The sequence below is a fragment of the Perna viridis genome, chromosome 7 (assembly GCF_037379345.1).
Source record: "Perna viridis isolate PV_CMFRI_1.1 ecotype Kerala chromosome 7, ASM3737934v1, whole genome shotgun sequence".
NCBI classification, from domain to species: Eukaryota; Metazoa; Mollusca; class Bivalvia; order Mytilida; family Mytilidae; genus Perna; species Perna viridis.
The window spans coordinates 43546337-43569278 of record NC_142451.1 but is presented as its reverse complement, the minus strand read 5'-3'; the positions used below and the strand labels follow the sequence as shown (position 1 = coordinate 43569278).

General features: G+C 34.2%; 2 protein-coding genes across 10 annotated transcripts; one reads left to right on the top strand and one right to left on the bottom strand.

Annotated features, from left to right (window-relative positions):
• Window positions 1-16474, bottom strand: LOC148612829 (ankyrin repeat domain-containing protein 61-like). Of its 5 annotated transcripts, XR_015924503.1 has the most exons (5): window positions 16338-16474; window positions 3212-14421; window positions 2170-2282; window positions 1139-1630; window positions 1-752 (listed from the first exon to the last, which is right to left on the bottom strand). XR_015924503.1 is itself a non-coding variant. In XM_088594597.1 (2 exons), the coding sequence occupies exons 1-2, from the start codon at window positions 1622-1624 to the stop codon at window positions 111-113; spliced, it is 1128 nt and encodes a 375-aa protein (XP_088450723.1). In that variant the 3' UTR covers window positions 1-110. The 5 variants fall into 5 exon arrangements, 1 of the variants encoding a protein (XP_088450723.1); XR_015924501.1 differs by lacking the exon at window positions 2170-2282; XR_015924504.1 differs by lacking the exons at window positions 2170-2282; window positions 16338-16474 and adding an exon at window positions 14661-14832 and having other exon boundaries at window positions 3212-14258.
• On the top strand, window positions 16377-22498 carry LOC148612828 (uncharacterized). 5 transcript variants are annotated; one of them, XM_088594603.1, is made up of 3 exons: window positions 16399-16415; window positions 17154-17252; window positions 18370-20124. In XM_088594603.1, exon 3 carries the CDS (start codon window positions 18375-18377, stop codon window positions 19758-19760), a length of 1386 nt encoding a protein of 461 aa, XP_088450729.1. In that variant the 5' UTR covers window positions 16399-16415; window positions 17154-17252; window positions 18370-18374; the 3' UTR covers window positions 19761-20124. The 5 variants fall into 5 exon arrangements, with proteins under 5 accessions (XP_088450726.1, XP_088450729.1, XP_088450730.1 ...); XM_088594604.1 differs by lacking the exon at window positions 17154-17252 and adding an exon at window positions 21332-22498 and having other exon boundaries at window positions 16408-16547; window positions 18370-19596; XM_088594602.1 differs by lacking the exon at window positions 16399-16415 and adding an exon at window positions 16430-16547.
• The last annotated feature ends 444 nt before the right edge of the window (window positions 22499-22942 follow it).

Below are 22942 nucleotides of genomic sequence, written 5' to 3'. Positions count from 1 at the left end.
TGACAATAATAGTTTCATTTAATAACAAAACAAAAATCTCACGCAATGTCAAAATTAAACTTCACTTGAGTGTTTCCATTTTTTAGTTTTTGTTGCCAGTATTGTATACCTTAACCAAGAGTATATTTTACTGGCACCGAAGCTTTATGGTGGAAGCCATCCACATACTTGAGAAAATTGATAAGATAAGTAGGTATATTAAGTGACTTCAGTCTATCAGTCACTTTCTCTGCGTGAATATTTTTACGGATACAAAGCCTGCATATATGTTGTAGCGTAAACACACTTCTGGACGATGTCACAACACTTTTATACAGATCCAAAACTTTGTCCCTACCTCGGAACTTTCTAGTGTTCTTTTTTACACTATTCTGTTGATTAATAACAAAGCCTAATGTGACTAGAAAATAAGCAAGTTCAATTCTACTTTGTGCGTGAAAATCATGACGAAAATTTGTCGCAAACTTGAGCAATTTGTGTAACGGAGTCTCTCCTTGGTTATTGAGCACATTAAAATCAGCGCCATGCTTAACAAGAATTTCAACAGTTTCTCTACAGCACATTCCACATGCAACGTGCATTGATATCTCGCCGTGAATTTGGTCTATGGCGTTAACATCGCAACCCAAATCGATGAGTTTATCAACGACGTGAGGCGAATTCATTGATGCAACGTGAATTGGCAGACGACCGTTTGTACCTGGTCGGTTTGGATCTGCGCCATGTTTAAACAAAAAGTCTATAACCTCCTCCTGAAATATAATATAAATATGAAATATAATAAAAGTTACAGTGTCTACAATCAAGTACCCAAGTTTGTTTTAAGTGGTGAGTTGAATCATTTTTCACTTGGAACAAAATACGGACATAATCTTAAAACTGTCTCACTAGAAATTTAAATTAAGCTTGAATTTTCAAGAAAGAACAAAGTTATTGGATGGAATGTGTTATCATTTTAGACACGTCACCGTTGAATGTAAAGAATTAAAATAATTCTTTTTTTTTTTTTTTGGTCTATAGTGGTCGCCGTTATGAAAAGATACAGACAAAGGAATGAACCTCGGAACATAACTATAAGCTTGTTCCAAAGGAATGAACCTCGGAACATAACTATAAGCTTGTTCCAGTTGAAACTTACCTTTCGCTCCATTGACGACTGTATTACAGGTATAATAGTGTTTTTAACATCAGCTCCTCGAGTTACAAGTAATTTCAAAACTTCAATATGTCCGTGCTCGATCGCAGCTTTTAAAGGCGATTTTCCTCTATCCAATGTAGCAATACTTGCCCTATTTTCAATCAACAGCTCAGTGGTTGCAACATTGCCTTTTGTAACGGCTTGGTAAAGCAGTCGAAGCAGACATGTCCTCCCCGCTTCATTGTCATCGTTTAAAAGATATTCCTCGTCCACAAAATGTAATAAAAGCTGAAGTTGGTCACGTGACCCAGTTGAAACTACCTTGGAAAGTAACTCAAAACACAGCTCGGTCATATCTGAAAGTTTTGAGTTAGTGAAATATGTCCATAGCATAGTTTTGAGAACCTCATTCTGTCCCATATTTATGCACCAATGTAGAGACTGGACAATGTAGTCTTTCGTGGCGTTTGGCTTCACAAGTTCCATCCCTGTCTGTAACAAAGAATAATATTTAAGCGGTCAAAGAAACATTCATATAATTTTACATGACAAACAGAGCATGCATTAGTTTTTGATTTTCTGTAGTTTTTACTTGTATATTATTATTTCATCTTGACTTGACACACCTTTCCCACGAAAATCAATACTTTTTTTAAATTTACATAAATTTTATTGTATTTTGCTCTTTTCATTTTCACTTAATCGTTGTTCGTATCTTCTGTACTGTTTTGCCGATTTGTACTGGTTGCATTTCATGCTAACCATTTGTTTTGAAATATACTGGAATTAATGAAACGTAATGGAAGTACTTGCTTTTAATCAGTATCGGTTCTATACAAGAGTTGGGATTCAAAATAACTGCAAAAATTCTAGCGTATAAAGGAGGTAGACCTAGGGTAAGGGACATAACTCTTGCAATTAGTGATATGTTTGTCATCTAAGCCTATAAAACTTTCATTTGAAACAGAATGAAATCAGTCTAAGTTACTTTGATGCTTACACGAGATTTGTGTAAAATGCTGAATACAAACCTTCCAGTGATTTGTAACAGTTGTGTCTCTTGCCCTAGGTCTACTTCCTTGTCATTGGTCAATAAAGTATAATAAAATACACTTCTTGACGAATTTGAATATATATCTATATGCTTCAAATGATAAAAATTTAGTTGTAACTATGTTAATGTTATATTATATACATTAGTAGTTAAAATATTTAGATTTCGCCTAAAGCATTATGAACTTGAAAAGTAAATATGTTTTTTAATAAATAAAATATTCAATTGTTCAATGACAGTCCCATTTCAATAATAGGTTTAGAAGTAAACTATCATAAAACACTTCACAGTCTCAAGACATTGCACATATCCTTAGAATTAAGATTGGATATACAGGTCTCTTTACCGTCTAACGAGCGAAAACCTATTTTTGGTCAGACAGTTTCTTTATCAAACAGATCCTGAGCTCCTCATTAGTTAGATTCTATCATATGATGTCACATTAAGCCTATCATGTTTAATGAATAAGAAAGTTTTTTTTTGAAAGTTTGATGAAAATCATAACGCAAATGCGAGAATGAAAATTCCCGACATAAAGCTGGTATTAAAACACATGTAGATTAAAGATCTAAATAATCATAATAAAATATAATATCATTCAAAAGATACAATTCAAGAATAATGACCACGCGGACTACTCGAAGTTGGAAGTTTTGACCAGATGTGTCCTCTGCCCTTTACAAACACCCACATGATGTCAAAAGAGAATAAAACAAAAGAGTGAAACTACGACATTCTGGAACAAATCTGTTTTTATGGTGGTGTCACACCATAACAATCATCCAATCATACCTTTTAAAGTGATGACCTTGGTCTTGTGTGCATATAACTGTGTTCACATAGCTTATTTATACGAAGCTAATCACAGTACAAGAGTAACATATTATACAAAAAATAACACACAAAGCAAAGCAACAAGGAAAGAAACGATTACCCGAAAAAAAATGATTTAGACAGGTCGTAATCGACGTCTAGTTTTTATTCATATTTACAACAAAATCTACTAAAATGTGTCTTACCTCTGTATCCACAGCACTTGGATTTACTTTCCAAAACGATTTCTGGCTCTTAAAATTCCACCTTTATGAAAAATACTAAGACTCAAGCTTTTGTCGTGTTGATTTTACTTCCTTCAGCCCAATCGATTAATCCCAAGGGTATTTTAAAACGTCATTGAAATCTTACTATTTAATTGTCTACTTCATACTTTATTGAGCTATACGAGGAATGTGGAAATAAATCATTGAGTTCGGTACATTGATAGGCTTATTAATTAATACATTGCTTTTATTTTTGCAACTGATCACAAGACAAGAGACAGCAATCGTATTGATTTAGGAACAATGCCGCGCCTGTTTAATTCTAATGCACCGATTTTAGGTAGCTAGGAGATTGAAGGTCTCAGTCACAAACCCCGTCCGTGTCTCTGTTCTTGTTTGTTGATTTTGACTAAAGCCTTAATTCTAAAATAATTAAACTGCATATAATACTCAGTACTAAGTAGTGAGAATAGATACTACTACTAGCAGAGATAAAGCATGTAAAAGAAACATACTTTTCTCTTTTTTCTGTATTTTTTCTAGATTATAATAAAAAAAAAGTTTATGAAATGTTCCGAATACTTAATCTTACGTAGATATGCTTTCAAACTGATTTGTTTTGTGTGTATTTTCAGTTAAAATAATTCAACTTTGACTAAAGTCATTTTACAAATAAGGTTTCTGCAATTTATCTACCTTTTATCTAAATTAGTATATACACCGATATAAACAAAGTTGTTAAATAAGTAAATGGTTTACAATCTATAGATACATGTATATTGATCGTGTAGCTGAAATTCAAACTATTGATAGTGCTTAAATGGTTTACTGCAAAGTTGTTAAATAAGTATTTTAAAAGTAACATATCAACACCAACGGTGAAAGCAAGTCTAATAACCACTGGACTTAGTCCATTCTTCTGTCCTGATTGTGGTGTACTTATTTTGGGCAGAGTATGTACACCTCTTATTATGGACAAATTTAACAAATGTTTGCCTACATTTTTAATACATTTGTTGAAGATGGTACCTACTCAGCAGCACAAAAAAGTATTAAATCAATGATATTCAAACTTTAATAAGTATTTATACATATTAAAGTTTAATAAGTATTTATACATATTAAAGTGTCCTTTTATGTAGAAATTTTGAAAAGGGTTGTCGTACAATTTTAGTGTTGTCGTGCATTATTATAATGTCGAACTCAGCTATTTTGTGTCACTTTATGTTGTACATAAACGGTATCTACTTTTAACTTGTAATCCGTACCTCAAAAACTGTACAGCCGTTATTATTCAAACTTTGCATAATAGTTATTATTCAGATTGAATGTGTGCGTTTCCGAATAGACATTTCACGCAACAAGTAAGGTATTGTGGTGGGTCATTTCAAAATACTTATTTATAGGAGTATACATGTTGATGTTGTTGATCGTCTGCTTTAAAAAAAATTACATTCAAATATAAATTAATGACTTCAAATATATACTGTTAATGATATAGCCCTATCTTACAAAGTGTGGTATGACATCGCACGGCGGACCATATTTATTTTGTTAAATTTCTCCAGACGCCGACTTCCAGGAAGTCATCCATCATATCATGTACTCAATATGCTGTTCAACGTTAAGAGTATGACCACTATATTCCACGGTACGCTTTGTCCAAGTGATTTTAGAAATATGGATTCCTTATATTTTTTGTAATTAGAAGTAAGATGATGGTTATGTATTAGATTCATGTTCGATTTCATTTGAAAAAGATATTAAGATGAAGCGAAGTTTCTCCAAATCTGGGATCCTCCTTTTCGTGTTACATGTATATACTGGTCGAGCTGCAAATTTGATATTAGAAACAAGCCCCTGTGTATCCACTAGACCTGCCTATAGGGAGATTATTTCAACCTCTCGATTACAAATAAACCTGTCTGAATACAGAGTACATGCAGGTAGAAAACGAAGTTTATGAGGTAAGATGTTATTAAGTAATCGGAATTTTGTGGCGTAACCCACGATTAGATCGCCATTGTACAAGGCTCGTCTGTAGACGACCTGTTCTATGATAAACAAAATATGGTTTTATTACATTATTTATACGTATATTAAACTCAATAAAATGACAGTAGCACAAGTCCAGTTATGTTACTGATTTTGTTTCAATCACGGTTAAGCACAGGTGCTTGCTATGCAGCCCGACTTGTATATTTGTGACTATAATAAAGTCGGACTGCATATTTGATAGTGGGAGCAAGCTCCTGTGGGTTAAGTAAACATTCCGAAAGTAATTATATAGCCTTTAAAATTATGATAAAGTTATTCCATGATTTAGGGGACTGAATTTGTATAATGTTAGTAGTTCTCTATAGCTGTCTTTGGTTTCATTGTGAATATAACACTATACTGGGAATTCAGTTGGTAGAGTAAGCCTTTTATACATATAATAGTTCATAAAATTCCTTATAAATTCTTTAAACTCTAATTATAAACCAAAATACAAATAAAACAAGTTATCATTACTATACATAGGTGTAATCTACCGACAACTACAGCGCATACAGTGATAATGTTCAGGAGATAGAGTTGGTCTTCTCCTGATAAGTGAAATGTGTTGGGTAGTTATTGTGTATAAAGTGACGGTGTCCACAGAATGCAGTTAACAGGGGCGGATTCAGGCGGGCGCCCGTCTAAAATTTGCATGGGAAGATAGGGTAGATTTAGCTGGTTTAAGGTTGAAACTTTAATTTCTCGCTAATTTTACCACAAAAGATATCTGTATTGCACACTCTACAAGAATATTTCAGAAATTTAACCTAAAAAGTTTTTAATTGTGCGCCCCCCCACCCAATCTAAAATCCTGGATCCGCCCCTGGTTAATATGTGGATAGTCACTCAAATGAACTGTGTAAGATAATGTTAAACTGGACAACTGGGATGAGATTTCAACTATCTATCAGACAGGTTCTAAAAATACTTATGGAATGATATACGCTAATTGGGAGTAATCTAAGGAAGTTCATCAGGCGATTGTATTTAATCAAGATAAGACCAACTCAGTCCTTGGGCATAGTCATTATATGGGCTGAAACTGAACATTTATATATTTAATGCCAACAATATTAAACAAGCATTATCTTTAAACAAGTGATATCTTTTAAAATAAAGATAGCCGACGCAGTAAAATTCTACATGGCACGCAATTTTAATTTTCGACACAGTTTTTTTCGAAAGTCACTAATAAGTGTGTGGCCAATCGGGAAACAGAATTGGGTTCAGGTGATTTGCGTTTCCATGAAAGAGCGTCTTTAAGGTCAAAGGGTAAAAAGCGAAACTATACCGAATGCGTCGGAAAAAAATAGCCGACGCAGATTCCCGCTTTGTTAATAATTACCAAAACTGATTAAAATTTTATTCGGTGAACTGCGTGATCACTTAGCTATGTTTCGTATTTCAATCATTTTATTGGTTCAACAAGTTAACGTTTCCGGTGGGTGAAAATGGAGGTGAAAAATTCGAGCGCAGAAAATAAGGTCAGTTAGAGAGAATAATAACGGAATGTGCTATTTAAAATATGCCTAGACGTAAAAAAACTAAGGGATAAAAGAAGAGATCATAGTTATGACTTTACATCATCAGACCAATCGAGTGTTGCGGACAAAAGACAGTGCATTGAGAATGTAAACAAGGTCAAAAACAAGAACGATTGTACGAATATGAACAATGTAAGCAATCACAATAAAATGTCACTAAATAATTCAACAATGCAACAGGGGCCCCAGCCAACCGGGCCTATGACTAGTTCACCAGGACCTGGATACAATCAGTTCAAACCTTTTTTGCCATTTCCACCTATGACAAACATTTTACCAAATATGCCACAATATCCACCCATGGCTAGTCCAGATTTATACCTGAAAGATATCTGTCAAAGAATGGAGCGTATCGAAACAAAACTTTCATCGCTTGATAACATTGAAAAACGATTAGACACAACTGAGTCAAAATTTGATAAAGTAGATTCTTATATAGAGCGGTGCAGGGTACGAATAGAACACTTAGAACGAAACGCTGAATTTTGATCTGACATTAAAGATGAGCACGTAATGATAAAGAAAAGGCTAGACACTATTAAAAGCGGTATAGAAATTACACAAACAGATAGTAAAAAGGTGCGCGAACGATTAATAGACATAGAAACACAAAACCTACAAAATAACTTACTTTTTTTCGAAATATCCGAAAAGAGTGCTGAAATTATTACCGAGGGTAGAAGAGAAGGCAACGCAGAAGATGGCGCGACCGCGAATGAAAATCGTCGTAAAACAATTATAGTGGAAAACTGTGAAGAAACTATTATCAATTTTTGTTAAACAGATCTAAAAATACCCGATGCCGAAACGAAGTTTAAAATAGAAAAGCATGTAGATTGGGCAAAAGAATCGATGATGCGCAAAAACCCTGGCCGGTTGTCGTAAAATTTCGGGATGTGGACGACAAGAACTATATACGGAGTATATCAAACCGATTGAAAGGAACCCGATACGGAATCAGTATACAATACCCACCCGATGTTTTAGAGAAGCGAAAAAGGTTACTACCGGAACTGAAGAAAGCGCGTGATAACAAGAAAAGAGCCTGAGAGGTGACAAGCTGTATATCGACGGAGAGCTATGGCAGGAATAGAATTCGGCGGAGGATCATGTTAGTCTCAGTCATGATGTGTTGAAAATATGTTCTTGGAATATATCAAAAGGGCATATTCGAAAAATTCAAGATAAAAAGTTTCAAAGTATTGTGAATTCATATGATATTGTATGCTTCCAAGAGTGGGGTAAATGCCCAGAGGATTTTGGCATGAAAGGATACGAAAAGGAATTTGTTCATAGGAAAAAGTGCAATGGAGGTGGTGTTATTGTATGGTATAAAAAGTGGTTGAAACCATATTTAAAATTAATCAAAATTAGTGCTGATAGTATAATTGGGTTCAGAATTGATAAGAGTATAATGCTTAATAATAAAGATATGTTTTTATGTTCTATTTATATGCCACCTGATAAAAACATTTTTCACAGGAAGTATGACATTGATGTATTTGAGACACTTGAAACAGATATTGAGCATTTTTTCCAATAAAGGTTTTGTAGCAATTATAGGTGATATTAACGGACGTGTGGGCTTAGAACCAGATTACATACAAGGGGAAGCAATTCAATCTCAGTTACGTGACATTGACTACCAAAATGACGATGAATATTATAAGGTTAAAAGAAAATCTGAAGACGACAAGACAGTCAATGCTTTTGGCAGAAAATTACTACAGTTATGTTATTCTGCAGGTCTGCGTATCTGTAATGGACGATTTGGTATTGAAAGTGAAAAGATAACATTTAATAACAAAAATGGGTCGAGTGTAATTGACTATTTATTAGTTCCAAAAAATGATATGAATGTTGTTAAAAATTTTCATATTGATAATTTTAATACTTATTCTAGCCATGCACCTATTTTTGCAGATATTTTCCTTAAACATAATACCTTATGTCAAGAAAAATGTAATTGTCAAAATATGAATTATAACGTTTTTAAATGGAATGATGAGAGCGAAGATGGGGTCAGAGAGCGTTTGATTGAAAACGCAGGTAAATTTTGTTATATATGACAATTAGGAAATTGATAATCAGCAGTTTACAGATAAAACTGTATACACCCATGAAGTGATGATAAACATTTCCTAATGACATTCTATTGTTCTATTGTTTAAAAGTACCTACCGCCGTATCAGAGATTTCTTGTTATATACCATGTAGATTGATAATGTAATTCAGTGTAGAATAAAATGCTAATCTAAATAGATGCCTTTTACACTCAATCCTGTTATGATATAAATTGTAAGGAATACATAACAAATTTGATGAGATTGTATCGTTAATAGACGAAAGTACAGATGTGAACAGAAGTGTAGAATTACTTAACATTCTATTTGAAGACATTTTTGAAGGTTTTACAAAGACCGAGATAAAACGTAAGTGTGACTATTGTGAGCAACATAACACTACATGTACAACTATAAGTAAGACTGAAAAACCCTGGTTCACAGCTGAGTTGAAGAGATCACATATTGACTATCAAAGTGCTTTAGAAACTTTTAATAAACTTCATTCTAACGAAAATAGGCTACAATTGAATTTAGCCAAACAAAAGTACAAGACTTTAGAAAATAGACTTAAACGGCAATATAAAAATAAAGCGGTTTTATAAGAAATTTAAAGTGAAGAAGAAGCAGGTGAACAGTAATATTTCACTGAAGGATTTTGAGAACTATTTTAGTAAGCTTTCATATGATGAGACTCTACACGGAGAAGCGCAAGGTAATCCACGAGTAAATGAATCTGTCTTTGAGGAATTGGACGTAGACTTTACTGAAGGCGAGTTAGTGTCGTGTATGAATAAACTTAGACGTAATAAATCGAGTGGTTTTGACAATATATTAAATGAATATGTGATATTTAGTAAACCGTTTATTAATCCAGTGTTGATTAAGCTTTTTAATAACATATTAAATAGTGGAAGTTTTCCAGAAATATGGACTCAGAGTATAATTATTCCGATTTATAAAAAAAAAACAGTAATGATCCAGGAAATTACCGAGGTATTTCTCTTGTTTCTCACCTCGGAAAATTGTTTACAGCCATTATAAACAACAGACTCACGAGATGGAGTGATAAACATTCTGTTCTGACCGATGCACAATTTGGCTTCAGACCGGGTTTTGGCACAGTTGATGCCATCTTCGCTCTCCATTCACTGATAAATAATTCGTTTAGTAAAAACAAAAGGCTATATTGTTGTTTCATTGACTATAAAAAAGCTTTCGATTGTGTTTTACATTCTAAATTATGGTTAAGATTAGCAAAATGTGGCGTGACTGGTAAATTGTTTAATATTATTAAATCTATGTATTCTAATATAAAAAGCTGTGTTAGACTAGATGGTCTTTTCTCTAAGTTTTTCAGTTGTAATGTTGGTCTGATGCAAGGGGATTCACTATCTCCGCTGTTATATTCTTTATATATAAACGACATTGAAGTAGACCTTATTAGACAAGGATGCCAACCAAATGAGCTTAAAATGTTAAATTTATTTCTGTTAATGTATGCTGATGATACTGTATTGTTCAGTGATGATATAAAAGATTTACAATATATGATTAACTGTGTTGAAAATATTCAAATGAATATGGGTTGAATATTAACCTTAATATTTTAAAGTTGTAGTTTTTAGGAAAAGTGGTCGTATTAATAAAGATGAAAAATGGTTTTTGAATAATGTACAATTAGATGTCTGCAATGAATTTGTATACCTTGGTGTTTTATTCAGATTTAATGGTAACTGTAGTTTTACACAAAAGATGTTAGCAAAGCAAGGGAGAAAGGCAATGTTTGGCTTGTTTAGTAAAATTGTGGATGAATGTTTTAATCATGAAACTTTACTCTCATTATTTGATACTTATATTTCAAGCATTTTAAATTATGGTAGTGAAGTGTGGGCTTTCACAAAGCTGAAGATATAGAACTTGTCCACATACAATTTTTAAAACGTATTTTGAAAGTAAAGACATCGACGAGCAATTTTATGGTGTATAGTGAATTGGGGCGAAGCCCTATGTTTATACAGAGATATTGTAGAATTATCAAGTATTGGTTTAAGTTGTTGAAAACTGAAAATTGTATTTCGAAAGGGCTATATGAAGATATGTTGGATAAACTATCAGGTAGTAATGACAAGTGTAAATATAATTGGTTACAAAATGTAAAAGATATACTGTTTAAATATGGTTTCCAAGAGGTTTGGATAAACCAGTCTGTATTTGATGTTTTTATTTATAATTTAAAAACAAGAATAACTGACACCTTTGTTACAGAAATATACGCCTTTTTTGAGAATTCGTCAAAGTGTTTCCTCTATAGATATATACACAGTTTTTTTTTCTTTACAATCTTATTTAGATCGCACTATAAATTATTTATATAAGCCATTTATATGCAGATATAGAATTTCATCACATACTTTAAACATTGAAGGTGGAAGATATTTTAATATTGATAGAAATCAGCGTTTATGTAGAATATGTAATAACCTAAGTGTAGAAGATGAGTATCATTTTATATTGGTATGTAAAAAATATGCTGATATTAGAACCAAGTATTATATTAAAACTTATTATTGGAGAAGACCGTCTAGTTATAAGCTTATCCAACTGTTGTCAGTTCAAAATGTAAAAGAACTCAATAATTTAGGTAAATTCTTATGTTTAGCAGAAAAAAATATAGAAACCTATAAACATTTACTCTCTGCCGTTCTGTATGTATATACGTATTACTCCTATGTATTTTCACCTACTATATATTATACTGATCAATGTTTTTTCTGTAAGCTGTATTGCTTCTGAATAAAGAGATCGTTATTAATTGAAAATATACATCATATAAAAGATCATTCAAGGTATAAAGTGATCGAAAATATACACATACACCAATGCCCCCAGTGGAGCCTTAAATTTCACGGTTGTTACCACAGTTGTACAATGAAATGCGAGTTTGTAAGCTACATTGGTTAGGTTGCCATGGTTTAGCATCATGGATGTCACGTAATGTCAAGCGAAAACAACAGGCGAAAAACGGGTAAATTGGCTTTTAGTTAAAGCTGCATTAGCTGTCATTTTTTTTCTGTTGAAATATGCCTTAACTGAACTATTTCTACTAAATTGTACCTTTCCAGTTTTATTTCATTCGATATCCACAAATAAAATGTATTAAATACAAAAAAAAATCAACCTAGATAAATTCGTATGCATATGACTTCTGGTGACCTTAATCCACGCATGTGCTGTAAGGGTCGCGTTTTTTTAAAACAAATCTGATTGCAAAGCGAAAGTAGTAATCAGTGGCAAGGAAGACCGTCGGAATCAAGCCGTAAAAGGCAAAAGTTCGAATATAATGCAAGGGTCCTTTTGTAAATTATGTATTGTGATAAAATGCAGGAGCGTAGCTGCCTATACGCAAATACGCAGTTGCGTACTTTCGGAAAAAGTAACAAAAATAAAAACACAAATTTTAAAGATGAAATAAAGGTTTTATGCAATGACTCACTGGGGGCCTTGAGCGACCCCCCACCCAAGACCCCTCGCCGTAATTTTGCGTACAAATAAAACAGGCCTAGCTACGCCCCTGAAATGTGGCACAAATATGGTCAGTAATTGTCGTTATTTATTTGAAAACTAATAAAGAAATAGATGAAATGAAATGTAAACAAAACACGTGCTTACCTGCGCTTTCGTTATTGCTCTTTTTTTACCAACTAAGGTAAAAGTATTTTTAATCCAGGTTAATGTCCTGTCGGCAATCTTCGGATGTAATGGCGAAAAATAATTAGATCAGAGCTATCGATCTTCTTTTATTAAAAAAGTATTGTTTTCACAATATTCTGTAGGTATTATCGACATTTATTGCTTCTATTGCATTACTACAAACTTATTTCATTCTATCAGCAAAATTCAGTAGAATCAAAACTGAAAAATTTGGCAGCTAATGCAGCTTTAAAATATAAATATTCAGTTTATTAACAGAGGCTGTTAATCAGTTGACTTTCGACTAATAGTAATCAAGGGAAGACCAACTCAACAATCACTGAGAGCGCTGTAAAATGCTAATGACAGAAATGTAAGTCGGACATTGAGCCAGACATACTGCCAATTTGAATACTCATTAATGGGTTCGGACCATTTAAAAAGTTCCTATTTATAGTTGGTCGACGCAACCGCTCCATTCGTTGAAATTGATTTTGAAAAAGATTTGGTTTTAGAACGCTTATTGTTCCCATATTAATGTGTCCAGCCCATATGTTTTGATAATTATCAATACAGACAGAGCTGGTTCCGCTTAAATCCGTGCCGCTGTCCGAGCGCAATATCCCTATCAATTTACCATAAGGATTAATCACCAGGAGACATTCCTTATTGGGGTCTGCAACTAAGAAATTTCCATCAGATGTCGCGCACACAGAAGCCGGATGAAAGTGATCATCGTCAGAACCTAACATCTGAATAGGAATTGGAAGAAAAGACAGCGGCATGTTCTCAAGCCCTTTAAAGAAGCCTCGAACACTCCCATTATAGTCAAGTATAATTATTCGTTCGCGAACTCGGTCGCATATTGCAATAGTCTCTGTTTTGGTGTTAGCTGCCATTTGAACTGGTAGCTTAAAAATGTATTCGCCCTGGTCTTTGATTATTTCACGAACCAACTTGCCTCTAGGATCAAATATAGACATCAAACCGTATCCACCTTTCGAAACGTCACAAATACCCTTTCTACAAGAAGTGTCACATAAATGAGTCGGCCCACACACAGCTATATTACCATTCCTTAGCTCAGTCAATCCAACAGGTAAAAATTTCGGTGTTACTGCAAAACTTTCCGGAATTCCCCATTTATTATAACAAGCAATGTGTCTTTCAGAATTTAGGTGCGCAACGATCAGACGTCCGTCACTTGTTTCAAGGCCAGAAGTAAGGTCACAAGCAAGTGGGATTCTATTAAGGATTTTACCGCGAACGTTGTATTTCAGAAGCGAATTGCTGTCACTAAGTTTGACAAAGATACCTTCTTCTCGTGAGCGGAACATGACGGTCACAGATTTATGCGTTTCGTCTGCTGAAGTGAATTGACCAAGAAAAATGTTTATTGGCTGACAGAGTACTTCCGTTCGTATGTTCTGTTGCATAAGTTGAAATCTCAAAAAAGGCGACAAATTTCCGGTCGCTTCGTTTTCACTATCACCTTCGTTTCTTCCTCTTTGTTCATGAAAATGGAGGCTGTCACATGTACGGCAGAGAACTGTGTTACAATGATGGCAAACCTTAGCCAAGTCTCTACAATGACAAATCTGGCACTGCTTAGGATATCTCTCCGCGGGAACGAAATAGTTCGTAAGAAAGTCACCAAAACCTTTTTGGGGAACGAAACAAGGTTCTCTGCAAAGAGGACACAATAAATTTGACCTGTCTTCGAATCCGTCTAGATACTCTTCAAGGCAAAGCATGCAGAAAGTGTGTTTACATGGCAAAATTTTAGGGAATTTATAGGTATCAAAGCAGACAGGGCACACTCTCTCATCTTCCATATTTTTTTTCTCCCCTGAAAGTTGAATATGAAAAACATTAGGTAACATTCATTAAAACTTCAAGTTACCACTTTTACATCCAGAGTTGTGTAGGTGAAATATCGATATAAATGGTGCGTGAAAATGGAAAGTATTAGTTAATGAGCATGCTTAAAATACACTTCCCCGAGAAAACATTTCTGTGTACCCCAAGCCCTACCTCGCGCCCCCTTTCTATACTGTGTCTGTCGTCCTGCATATAAAAGAATCTTACTTTACAATGAAGTGTACCATTTGGTATATCCACTCAAAAGTCCTTTTAGTAAACGCTGTAAAGTGATTTCAATCTCCATTCTACCAGTGAAACACACTTGTTTTTGTCATTCAATAACACAGTATCAGAATTAAGACAAAATCACTCCGATGAGACTTACATAAGTTATATTTTTAGAAGAACAAAAAGCTTCTAGAAATACAGGACATAATAATAAAATTATCCAGAAACAATCCGGGTAAAGAGCTGACAATAACCTCCTTTGGATAAAAAAAATGTAATTCTATGATTTGAGTGTCAATCTCTCTAAGAATCAGGCTGTGGGTGAAACATGGTATGAAAAAAAACCATTATGAACGTGTAATGTGACTATTTACACCATCAGAATCAAGGAAAAAGACAAAATTTTCTGCATCATTTGGGTAAATTGGGTAATTAAATCATTGGAATGCACTGAAAATGAAAATTTCAAGATCAGGTAATTTTGTAAAAAACATAATTTTTCTAAAATTCTATTAAACCAATCCAGATATCAAACAGTGAGAGCCTCCTTGAAAGACATTATAGTGTCAGATCAGTGGAGTTTTGACATGCATGTTCCGATTTTTCCTATTTTACCTGATTCTTACATTAAAAAAAACACACCATAAAGCGTGCATGACACACAGATGTTTGATAAAAAATTGTCATATTTGGTTTAACTTCGCAATGGGATAAATTTAACGAATTTACTATAAATGACGCTCTGTTCAAACAAATCGACGCTATGTTTCATGCAGAAAATTGGAAGTATGACAACTGCAAGTGTAACTTCCAAATTCCTGGTTGTAATAAGCCAGTTCAGTCTTCAGATTTTGTTGTTAACACATACTATTAAAGGTAAATTTCTTCCAAACAGGATCTGTGTACTAGACTTTGGTTGTCTTCTAGCATAGGATGCATTCTGCAGTGACCAAACTGCTTTTTTACCCAACCAACGCAGTCATCACACATTAAGGATTTAAGTTTATAAACGCATGTTCAGTGGCGTAGCCAGGAATAAAAATCGATCAATGTGTAAGCCTTTAGGAGTAAATAAAAAGGCCGGGGGCTTCTTGAAATGCATTGTAGCTACGTCACTGGTGTATGCGGGAAGGTAAAACTGAAAGCGAAAACTACATCAAAACACTTGTGTCCTGTTCGCTTGATTTTTTTTTTCAGGAAGCAAGCACTATTAATATAATATGAGATTATCCGTTCCTGCTACACAGAAAAGAAATGCCGGCTAGAATTTTAGTTCGATATAATAGCATGCAGTATTTCACTTCTACGAAAAAAATATCACCCTCCCACACACAAACACATACACAAACACACATACACAAACACACACATGCATGCACACATTTTCTCATCTTGCAAATTTATACATTTGTAACACTTTACCACTTAAAAGTTATGAAAATAATCATAACCTTAACTCGAGTCTTTCTACATCTACAGGAAATTTTGATTCAAGGAAAATTTAGGTTTTTGAACATTTTCCTGTGTGAACCATTCTTTTTAAAAATCTTGGATGTGGCACAGCGCAATGTGTCAAAATTAACATTATAATGAAAGTTGAAAAAATATTAGTCTATATTTAAATGGACAATTATTTATATCCATACTATTGTTATGATAATCCAAATATCTTACCTCACAACTATATTTTCTAATGTCTAAAAATAGGATTTCCGGAAAAGGGTTGTTTCGCTTTCCGCCATAAGTTTAAAGGTTAGTAGTTACATTATCTATCTACATACATAACTGTCCATTTAAGCGAACCGAAACCTTGGCAAATGACTGAGCACCGCGTGGTGTACACAGGGTTGTAAAGAAAATCTTAAGAACATACAGCAACCCAATGTAAGTCGTAGAATTTCATGATAAATCAATCACTTTTCGCTTGTTATCAGACAAATGAGAAATATCGAAGATAGATCCATTCAATTCGCGTTCTCATCAGTCAGTACTTTCCCCGAGACATCCCATAGGTACACAGGAAAAATGCTACATATGTTTTCAAATGTTTAAATCTTATGGAAACATATGTTGGGACAAAAATACAAGAGGCTCCCAGGAGCCTAAATCGCTCACCTGGTTAAATTTTGCCTTTCAAGGGCAATACATTTAACAAGGAGTTAAACAATTTTGACTCAAGGAGACTTTGGTAGGTCTTGCCACAAAGCTCATTTCACCAATTGAAAATTGCTTTCTATCTATTTTAGTTTTCAAAATATTGGCTGAAACTGTAACAAAAACCCATCATTTTTCATCTTTCAAGGGCAATAACTCTTTCAAGGAGATGTCTGACAACTTTGATTCAAGAAGACTTTAAAAGGCCATATATTGAGGATCATTTCAGCAATTGAAAGAGTTTAGCAAAACCTAATGATTTTGGAGATGTATGCGAAAAATTACTGTCTGACCCCTATGTCTATTTTTAGTAACGACGACCATTTTTTTCGACAGATCAAAAATCCTCACATCGGTTCTATGCAGGATACCCAAGAAACATTCGTAAAAAGTTTGGTTTCAATTGGTCAAGTACTGTCAGACGAGAAGTTTTTGGTAAGAAATAACATAAATTGCCCAAAAATGTCGAAAAGGGGCAATAACTCCAACATGGCTTAACAGATTAGAATGAACATTTGACCACAGATAAATCTCATCATGCTGAACATTTTATTGACGTCTGAACTTGGCTAAACCTAACAGTTTTGGAGATTATATATGCGAAAACTAGTCTGACCCCTATCTTATATTTTAGTAACGGCAGCAATGTTTTTGACGGATAAAATTATCCCCAAATCAGTTCTGTGCAGGATACCCCAAGGAACATTCATACCAAGTTTGATTCCAATTGGTCTTGTAGTGTTTTAAAAAAATTGTTAACGACAACGACGGCGGACGCCAAGTGATGGCAATAGTTCACATGGCCTTTGGCCAGGTGAGCTAATAAAGAAGATGGACGAAAAACTAGGCATACTATAAACAGCATTAAATAGCAAGTGGACATGTCTGAGAACACACATAATAACTCAAACATGCAAACAAAATGATTAAGTAATATTTTATGTGATTATAAAAAATCCTGGTCCCAAGGACTGTGATAAATTCACATGAAAACAAAATGTTTTTTTCTCTAAATTATAAGAAAACTATACTTTTTTATACCATAAGTCCTATGAAAGACATATAATTACCATTGATTTTTATTTGCCTATTTTTCATAAACTAAATTGTTAGTCCTTAACATATGGAAAACATTTCCTATGTAAATGCAGCAACTTGCGGTGAAAAAAAATCGAACCTAAACCAATTTTTACGACTGCAAGTGTTGCCTTTACTCGCGTTCCAAGTTCTGACAGAGTCTGTCCTTAATGGACTGTTCAGTTTTTGTTGTTGCTGAAAATGCGCATGAATTAGCCGTGCTGCTCGCAAAGGTAATCTACTAAATACCGTATCAAGTTATTATAAATATATTGTGATGTTATCGGCTATGATCAAGTATGTATTCTGTTTCGGTAAAACAAAATCGATGTAAAATGAAAATGTAGCTTTTTAAACACATACAAGATGGGTACTTTCAAGCTTCACTTTATGATATGTAGCCAACTTTTAAGGTGTTAACACTATGAATCGTTAATATACTTGTACTGTAGTCAGCTAATAATTTTATTTTTAGGAAGAATGGAGGATCGCAACTGCTGTTCAATCTGCTTTGAGAATTTCACTATGCCTAAACTATTGAAATGCACACATACGTTTTGTCTGCATTGTCTACTGGATTTCTTAAGACAAGAAGAACTTGTAAAATCTAAGAAGCTAAAAGAACATTCAAGTGACCAGGAGCAGCTGAGAAAAACGGAAGGCATATCTTGTCCGCTGTGCAGAATCGTCTGCCCGAATCTAGCAAGAGGCACCCAAGAACTGTGCACGAATTATTTTGTCAAAATTGCAAAACCAAAGAGAACTTGTGAAATGTGTTGGAAACTGCTTGTGGAAAAATATTGCTCAATATGTAACAAATACACGTGCAAAATTTGTTATCGGGTCCATAAGCACATTGGCAAATGGACTGTTGCAAACCCAGGACCGGATGTTAATGAACCGGAATCAAAGGAGCCACGTCTCCCCCTGCATCTATCTTTTGGGATTCATGTCAAAACAATATGTTTTGGAATTCTGATAAAAGAATTCAAACTTGATGTTCCAACAAATGACGAAGGAATAAGAGGCATCAATACCGTAATTGCAGCAAAACCAGATGGCGCCTATGTTCTTCCTCAAACAGTTCCGTTTATTTTGAAATTTAATCAATCTGGTGCACTTTTGGATAAAATAAGGACACCTGAACCTTGCATGTGTATTACAGAAATGAACAATGGTGATATTCTTGGGATATTTCGACAGAGTAGTCTTATTTTACGATATAGCCCTATATTCAGAGGATGGGCTTACTTTACCACGACTTCGGAATTTGTACCTTTCGCACTGGCAGAACTTTCCGATGGTAGAGTGGTAATAGTGGGTACAGATAGATTTCCGCTCGAAGCTGGTGGTGATACAATAGGTGTTGTTAATGTTTATTCTAATGCAGGTGTTCATATAACAAGACTAGAGAGCACCAACAGAGACAATAGTTTTAAGCGTCCGTATTTGTGTGTTTGTAACAAGAGATATAAAACGTTTGCAATTTACGACGATGGACGACAAACGGTTACTATTTATGATGAAAACCTAATTGAATTAGCACACTACAAAGGACCCTTGACACAATATCCGACGAATTTCCTCAAGTTATTATATGCACCCCTAGGGAATTTTTTCGCAGTTGAAATGTGCTGCAGTTCTAAAGGGGAATTCTTTATTTCTTGCCGGGATGGTACACTTCACATTTTGAATCATAATGGTAAATTGTCTATGATTGCCATAGGAGATTGTTCCGATGGCTTTGGTATGTTTACTGATGTCGCTGTCGACGTATTCAACAATGTGTGGTGTAGTAATTCTGAAAAAGGGGCGATAAAGATTTTTAACATTTCAAATTTTAAGAATAACTTAATGTACCATTAATATCTTTATTGCTATGAATCATTAGACGCGTACAATCCTTGAAGGGGAATAATACTATGAACATATACATGGCTGTATTTTACCACTGGTAAAGAGCCTCGAATAATTTGAAGTCTAGTCGTATTTAAACGGGCTATTCAGTCAATTTCCGAAACCACTAGTAGTTAACCGTGATGTCTTATTTTAAATGATGTTTGTGGCTGCAACAAAAAATTACATGCGACATAATTTATCCAGTTGTAGCCTTTTACGATGAAAAAAAGATTGTGTGTAATTTGTCCTCTGAAATGGCTCAAAATTCATGGATTAATTGTTTTGGAATTGATATTGTTTGTCATTTGGTCTATACAATTTTGTTATATCATGCCATATTTTGTTTGTGACTGTTTAAAAGAGAGTTTCGCTTAGCTTAGCATGGAAACGACCGCAGTCGTCGAATTTTGTTCATTGGGATATGTGTGGGCACAATAATGGATTTTGCAAACTTAAGCATAGGGACTTACAGATTATTATGGACATAGCAACTGGTATGGACACAATAAAGCACAAAATTTGAAATGCAATGAAAGATTTTCAACATTGAACCAAAAATAAAAATATCGATTTTTTTATTGATTTTATTTTTTTGGGATGGGGGTCCCTTGTGACACTAATAACTCGAAAAAACCGCAAGATATTTCTGAAATCTGATTGAAAAACGTAGGTAGGGATTTTTTTAAGGAGTCAAATGAAAATTTTTCGAAAAGTACCAAAATTTAAATGGTTGATTTGGGGGGGGTGACCACTTTGACCCTTTCTAACTCGAAAAGTCATAAGAGAAATCTGAAATCTGACTGAAATATTCATAAGGTATCTAACAAGAGGCTCCCAGGACCCTGAATCGCTCACCTTGTTAAAGTTTGTCTTTCAAGAGCAATAAATTAAGCAAGTAGTCCAATAATTTTGACTCAGCAAGACTTTAGTAGGACTATCTTAAGGATTATTTCAGCGATTGACAGTTTCTTTCTATCTGTTATAAGATATTGGCTGAAAACTAAAAAAAAATAGTCATTTTTCATCTTTCATGGGCAAAAAACTCTTACAAGGAGTCGCCTGACAACTTTGATCCCTGAAGACTTTTGAAGGCCCTATAATACGGGTCATTTCAGCAATTGAAATAATTATGCTAAGCCTAGCGGTTTTGGAGATACATGCGAAAAACACACAGTCTGACCCCTATGTTCTATTTTTAGTAATGGTGGCCATGTTCTTCAACGGATCAAAAATCCCGACACCAGTTCTATGCAGGATATCCCAAGGAACATTCATACCAAGTTTGGTTCCAATTGGTCAAGTGGTGTCAGAGAAGATTATTGAAAGAAATGCATGCAACATTTAGAATAGCAAAAAAAAAACAAAAACAAAAACAAAAAACGTCGAAAAAGGGCAGTAACTCCAACATGGCTTATCTTATTAAAATGATAGATCTCATCATGCTGAACACTTTTACCTCGTGTCAGATATTGGCTAAACCTAACGTTTTTGGAGATTTATGCGAAAAACTACTGTCTGACTTTTTGTTCTATTTTTAGTAACGGCGGCCATGTTTTTCGACAGATGAAAAATTCCCACATCAGTTTTATGCAGAATACCAAGGAACATTCATACCAAGTTTGGTTCCAATTGGTCTAGTGGTGTCAGAGGAGAAGTGTTTTAAAAATTGTTGACGACGACGGACGCCAAGTGATGGCAATGGCAATAGCTCACATGGCCTTCGGCCAGGTGAGCTAACAAAAATGAAGAGCTTAGCGGAGTGCAGCATGAAACGACCGCATTTTCGAATCCCGAACAGTTGGGGCAATTATTTTTTGACACGCATAAGCATAGAGACTTATACTTAATTATGGACACAACAACTGGCATAAACACAATATAGCACAAAATTTGAAAATCAATTCAAATTATCGAAATCGGACGAAAAATAAAAAAGTAGATTTTTTAGGGTGTGACAACTTTGATCTCTTTTTACTCTAAAATTGTTCAAACCGCAAATGAAATTTGATTAAAATTTCACATTTTTTACCACATGATGCTATTCTGCGTTTTTTTTTTTTTGTGGTCGTATAAAAACAGACATTTACTACATGTGTATGAACTAAGTCCTAGAACTCAAAGGGAGCTTCCTTTAATGGAAATTAACTGTTCAACTAATTTCACGAACATTGCTTGAAGCATGTTATTTCACCAATATTGGAATTCCCCCTTTTTATGAATAATGTCCCACTATGGCAGAACTTGTAATTGAGCGGTGTTAACACTAAATGGTGGAAAGACACTGAAAACCGCAAGACAGGCGTATATAGGCCTCAACTTGAAACAGGAGTTCAATGCTTCCTTTTGTTTAAAGGAGTCCAAAATCTCGTCGGAACCAAGATTTCATGTCAATGGGACGTAAATACAAGTAATAGCCGAGTGGATTGACGCTCAATAATAACGTTTGTAAACAAGACATACATTTTAATCCAATAGATAAAACTTATGTGAAATCATAGATTTCATGAAGTCTTTTTCAATTTTAGTTGGGGGGGGGCGAATGTATCCTGCAAATCGACACTTAGGGTATATCTGATGTGTGTATAGACCTTTTAAACCACCTCTAATGCATGTTTTGTAAGAAATGAAATTTGTGTTTGGTTCATATGTTGTATTAACTTGTGGTGCAATATATTTATTATTGGGCTGTCTATATTACTGTGTTATAGCTAAGACATCCACGCATCATCTTCCCTATTAATATAAAATTTTCTGGTTGGACTTTTTTTTCTGCAGCGAGCACAAGTATACATATCACCAGTTGTGCATATACACTTCTATTCCGAAACTGTCATTAATAGGAAGAAAATGAGTGTGTTTGGATATGGTAAAAATTCCTGACTACAAAATGGTCTCATTCTTGTTATAAAGCTTTAACCCTTAGTCATGTCGCTAAAAAATGATTTCTTTCAGTAGTACAGATGTGTGATGCACTATCACCAGCAATCCTGAGTAAATTTGATTTCTTCTAGTGACAATAATTTATTAAGTAAACTTAGGCTCTTATCCATAGATAAAATTTAGATTTAAGAGTGATACCCTAACAATGGTCACTTCTCACTAAAATTCTCATAAAATATTGTAAATTACAAAAACGAAAACCTCATAAC

What these genes read in the sequence shown, in the direction of transcription:
- LOC148612829 (XM_088594597.1), bottom strand. Translation starts at nt 1,624, where the DNA reads ATGGAACTTGTGAAGCCAAACGCCACGAAAGACTACATTGTCCAGTCT. An exon ending in AGTCGTCAATGGAGCGAAAG is followed by an intron (nt 753 to 1,138) that starts GTAAGTTTCAAC and finishes ATTATATTTCAG; the next exon opens with GAGGAGGTTATAGACTTTTT.
- LOC148612828 (XM_088594600.1), top strand. Translation starts at nt 18,375, where the DNA reads ATGGAGGATCGCAACTGCTGTTCAATCTGCTTTGAGAATTTCACTATG.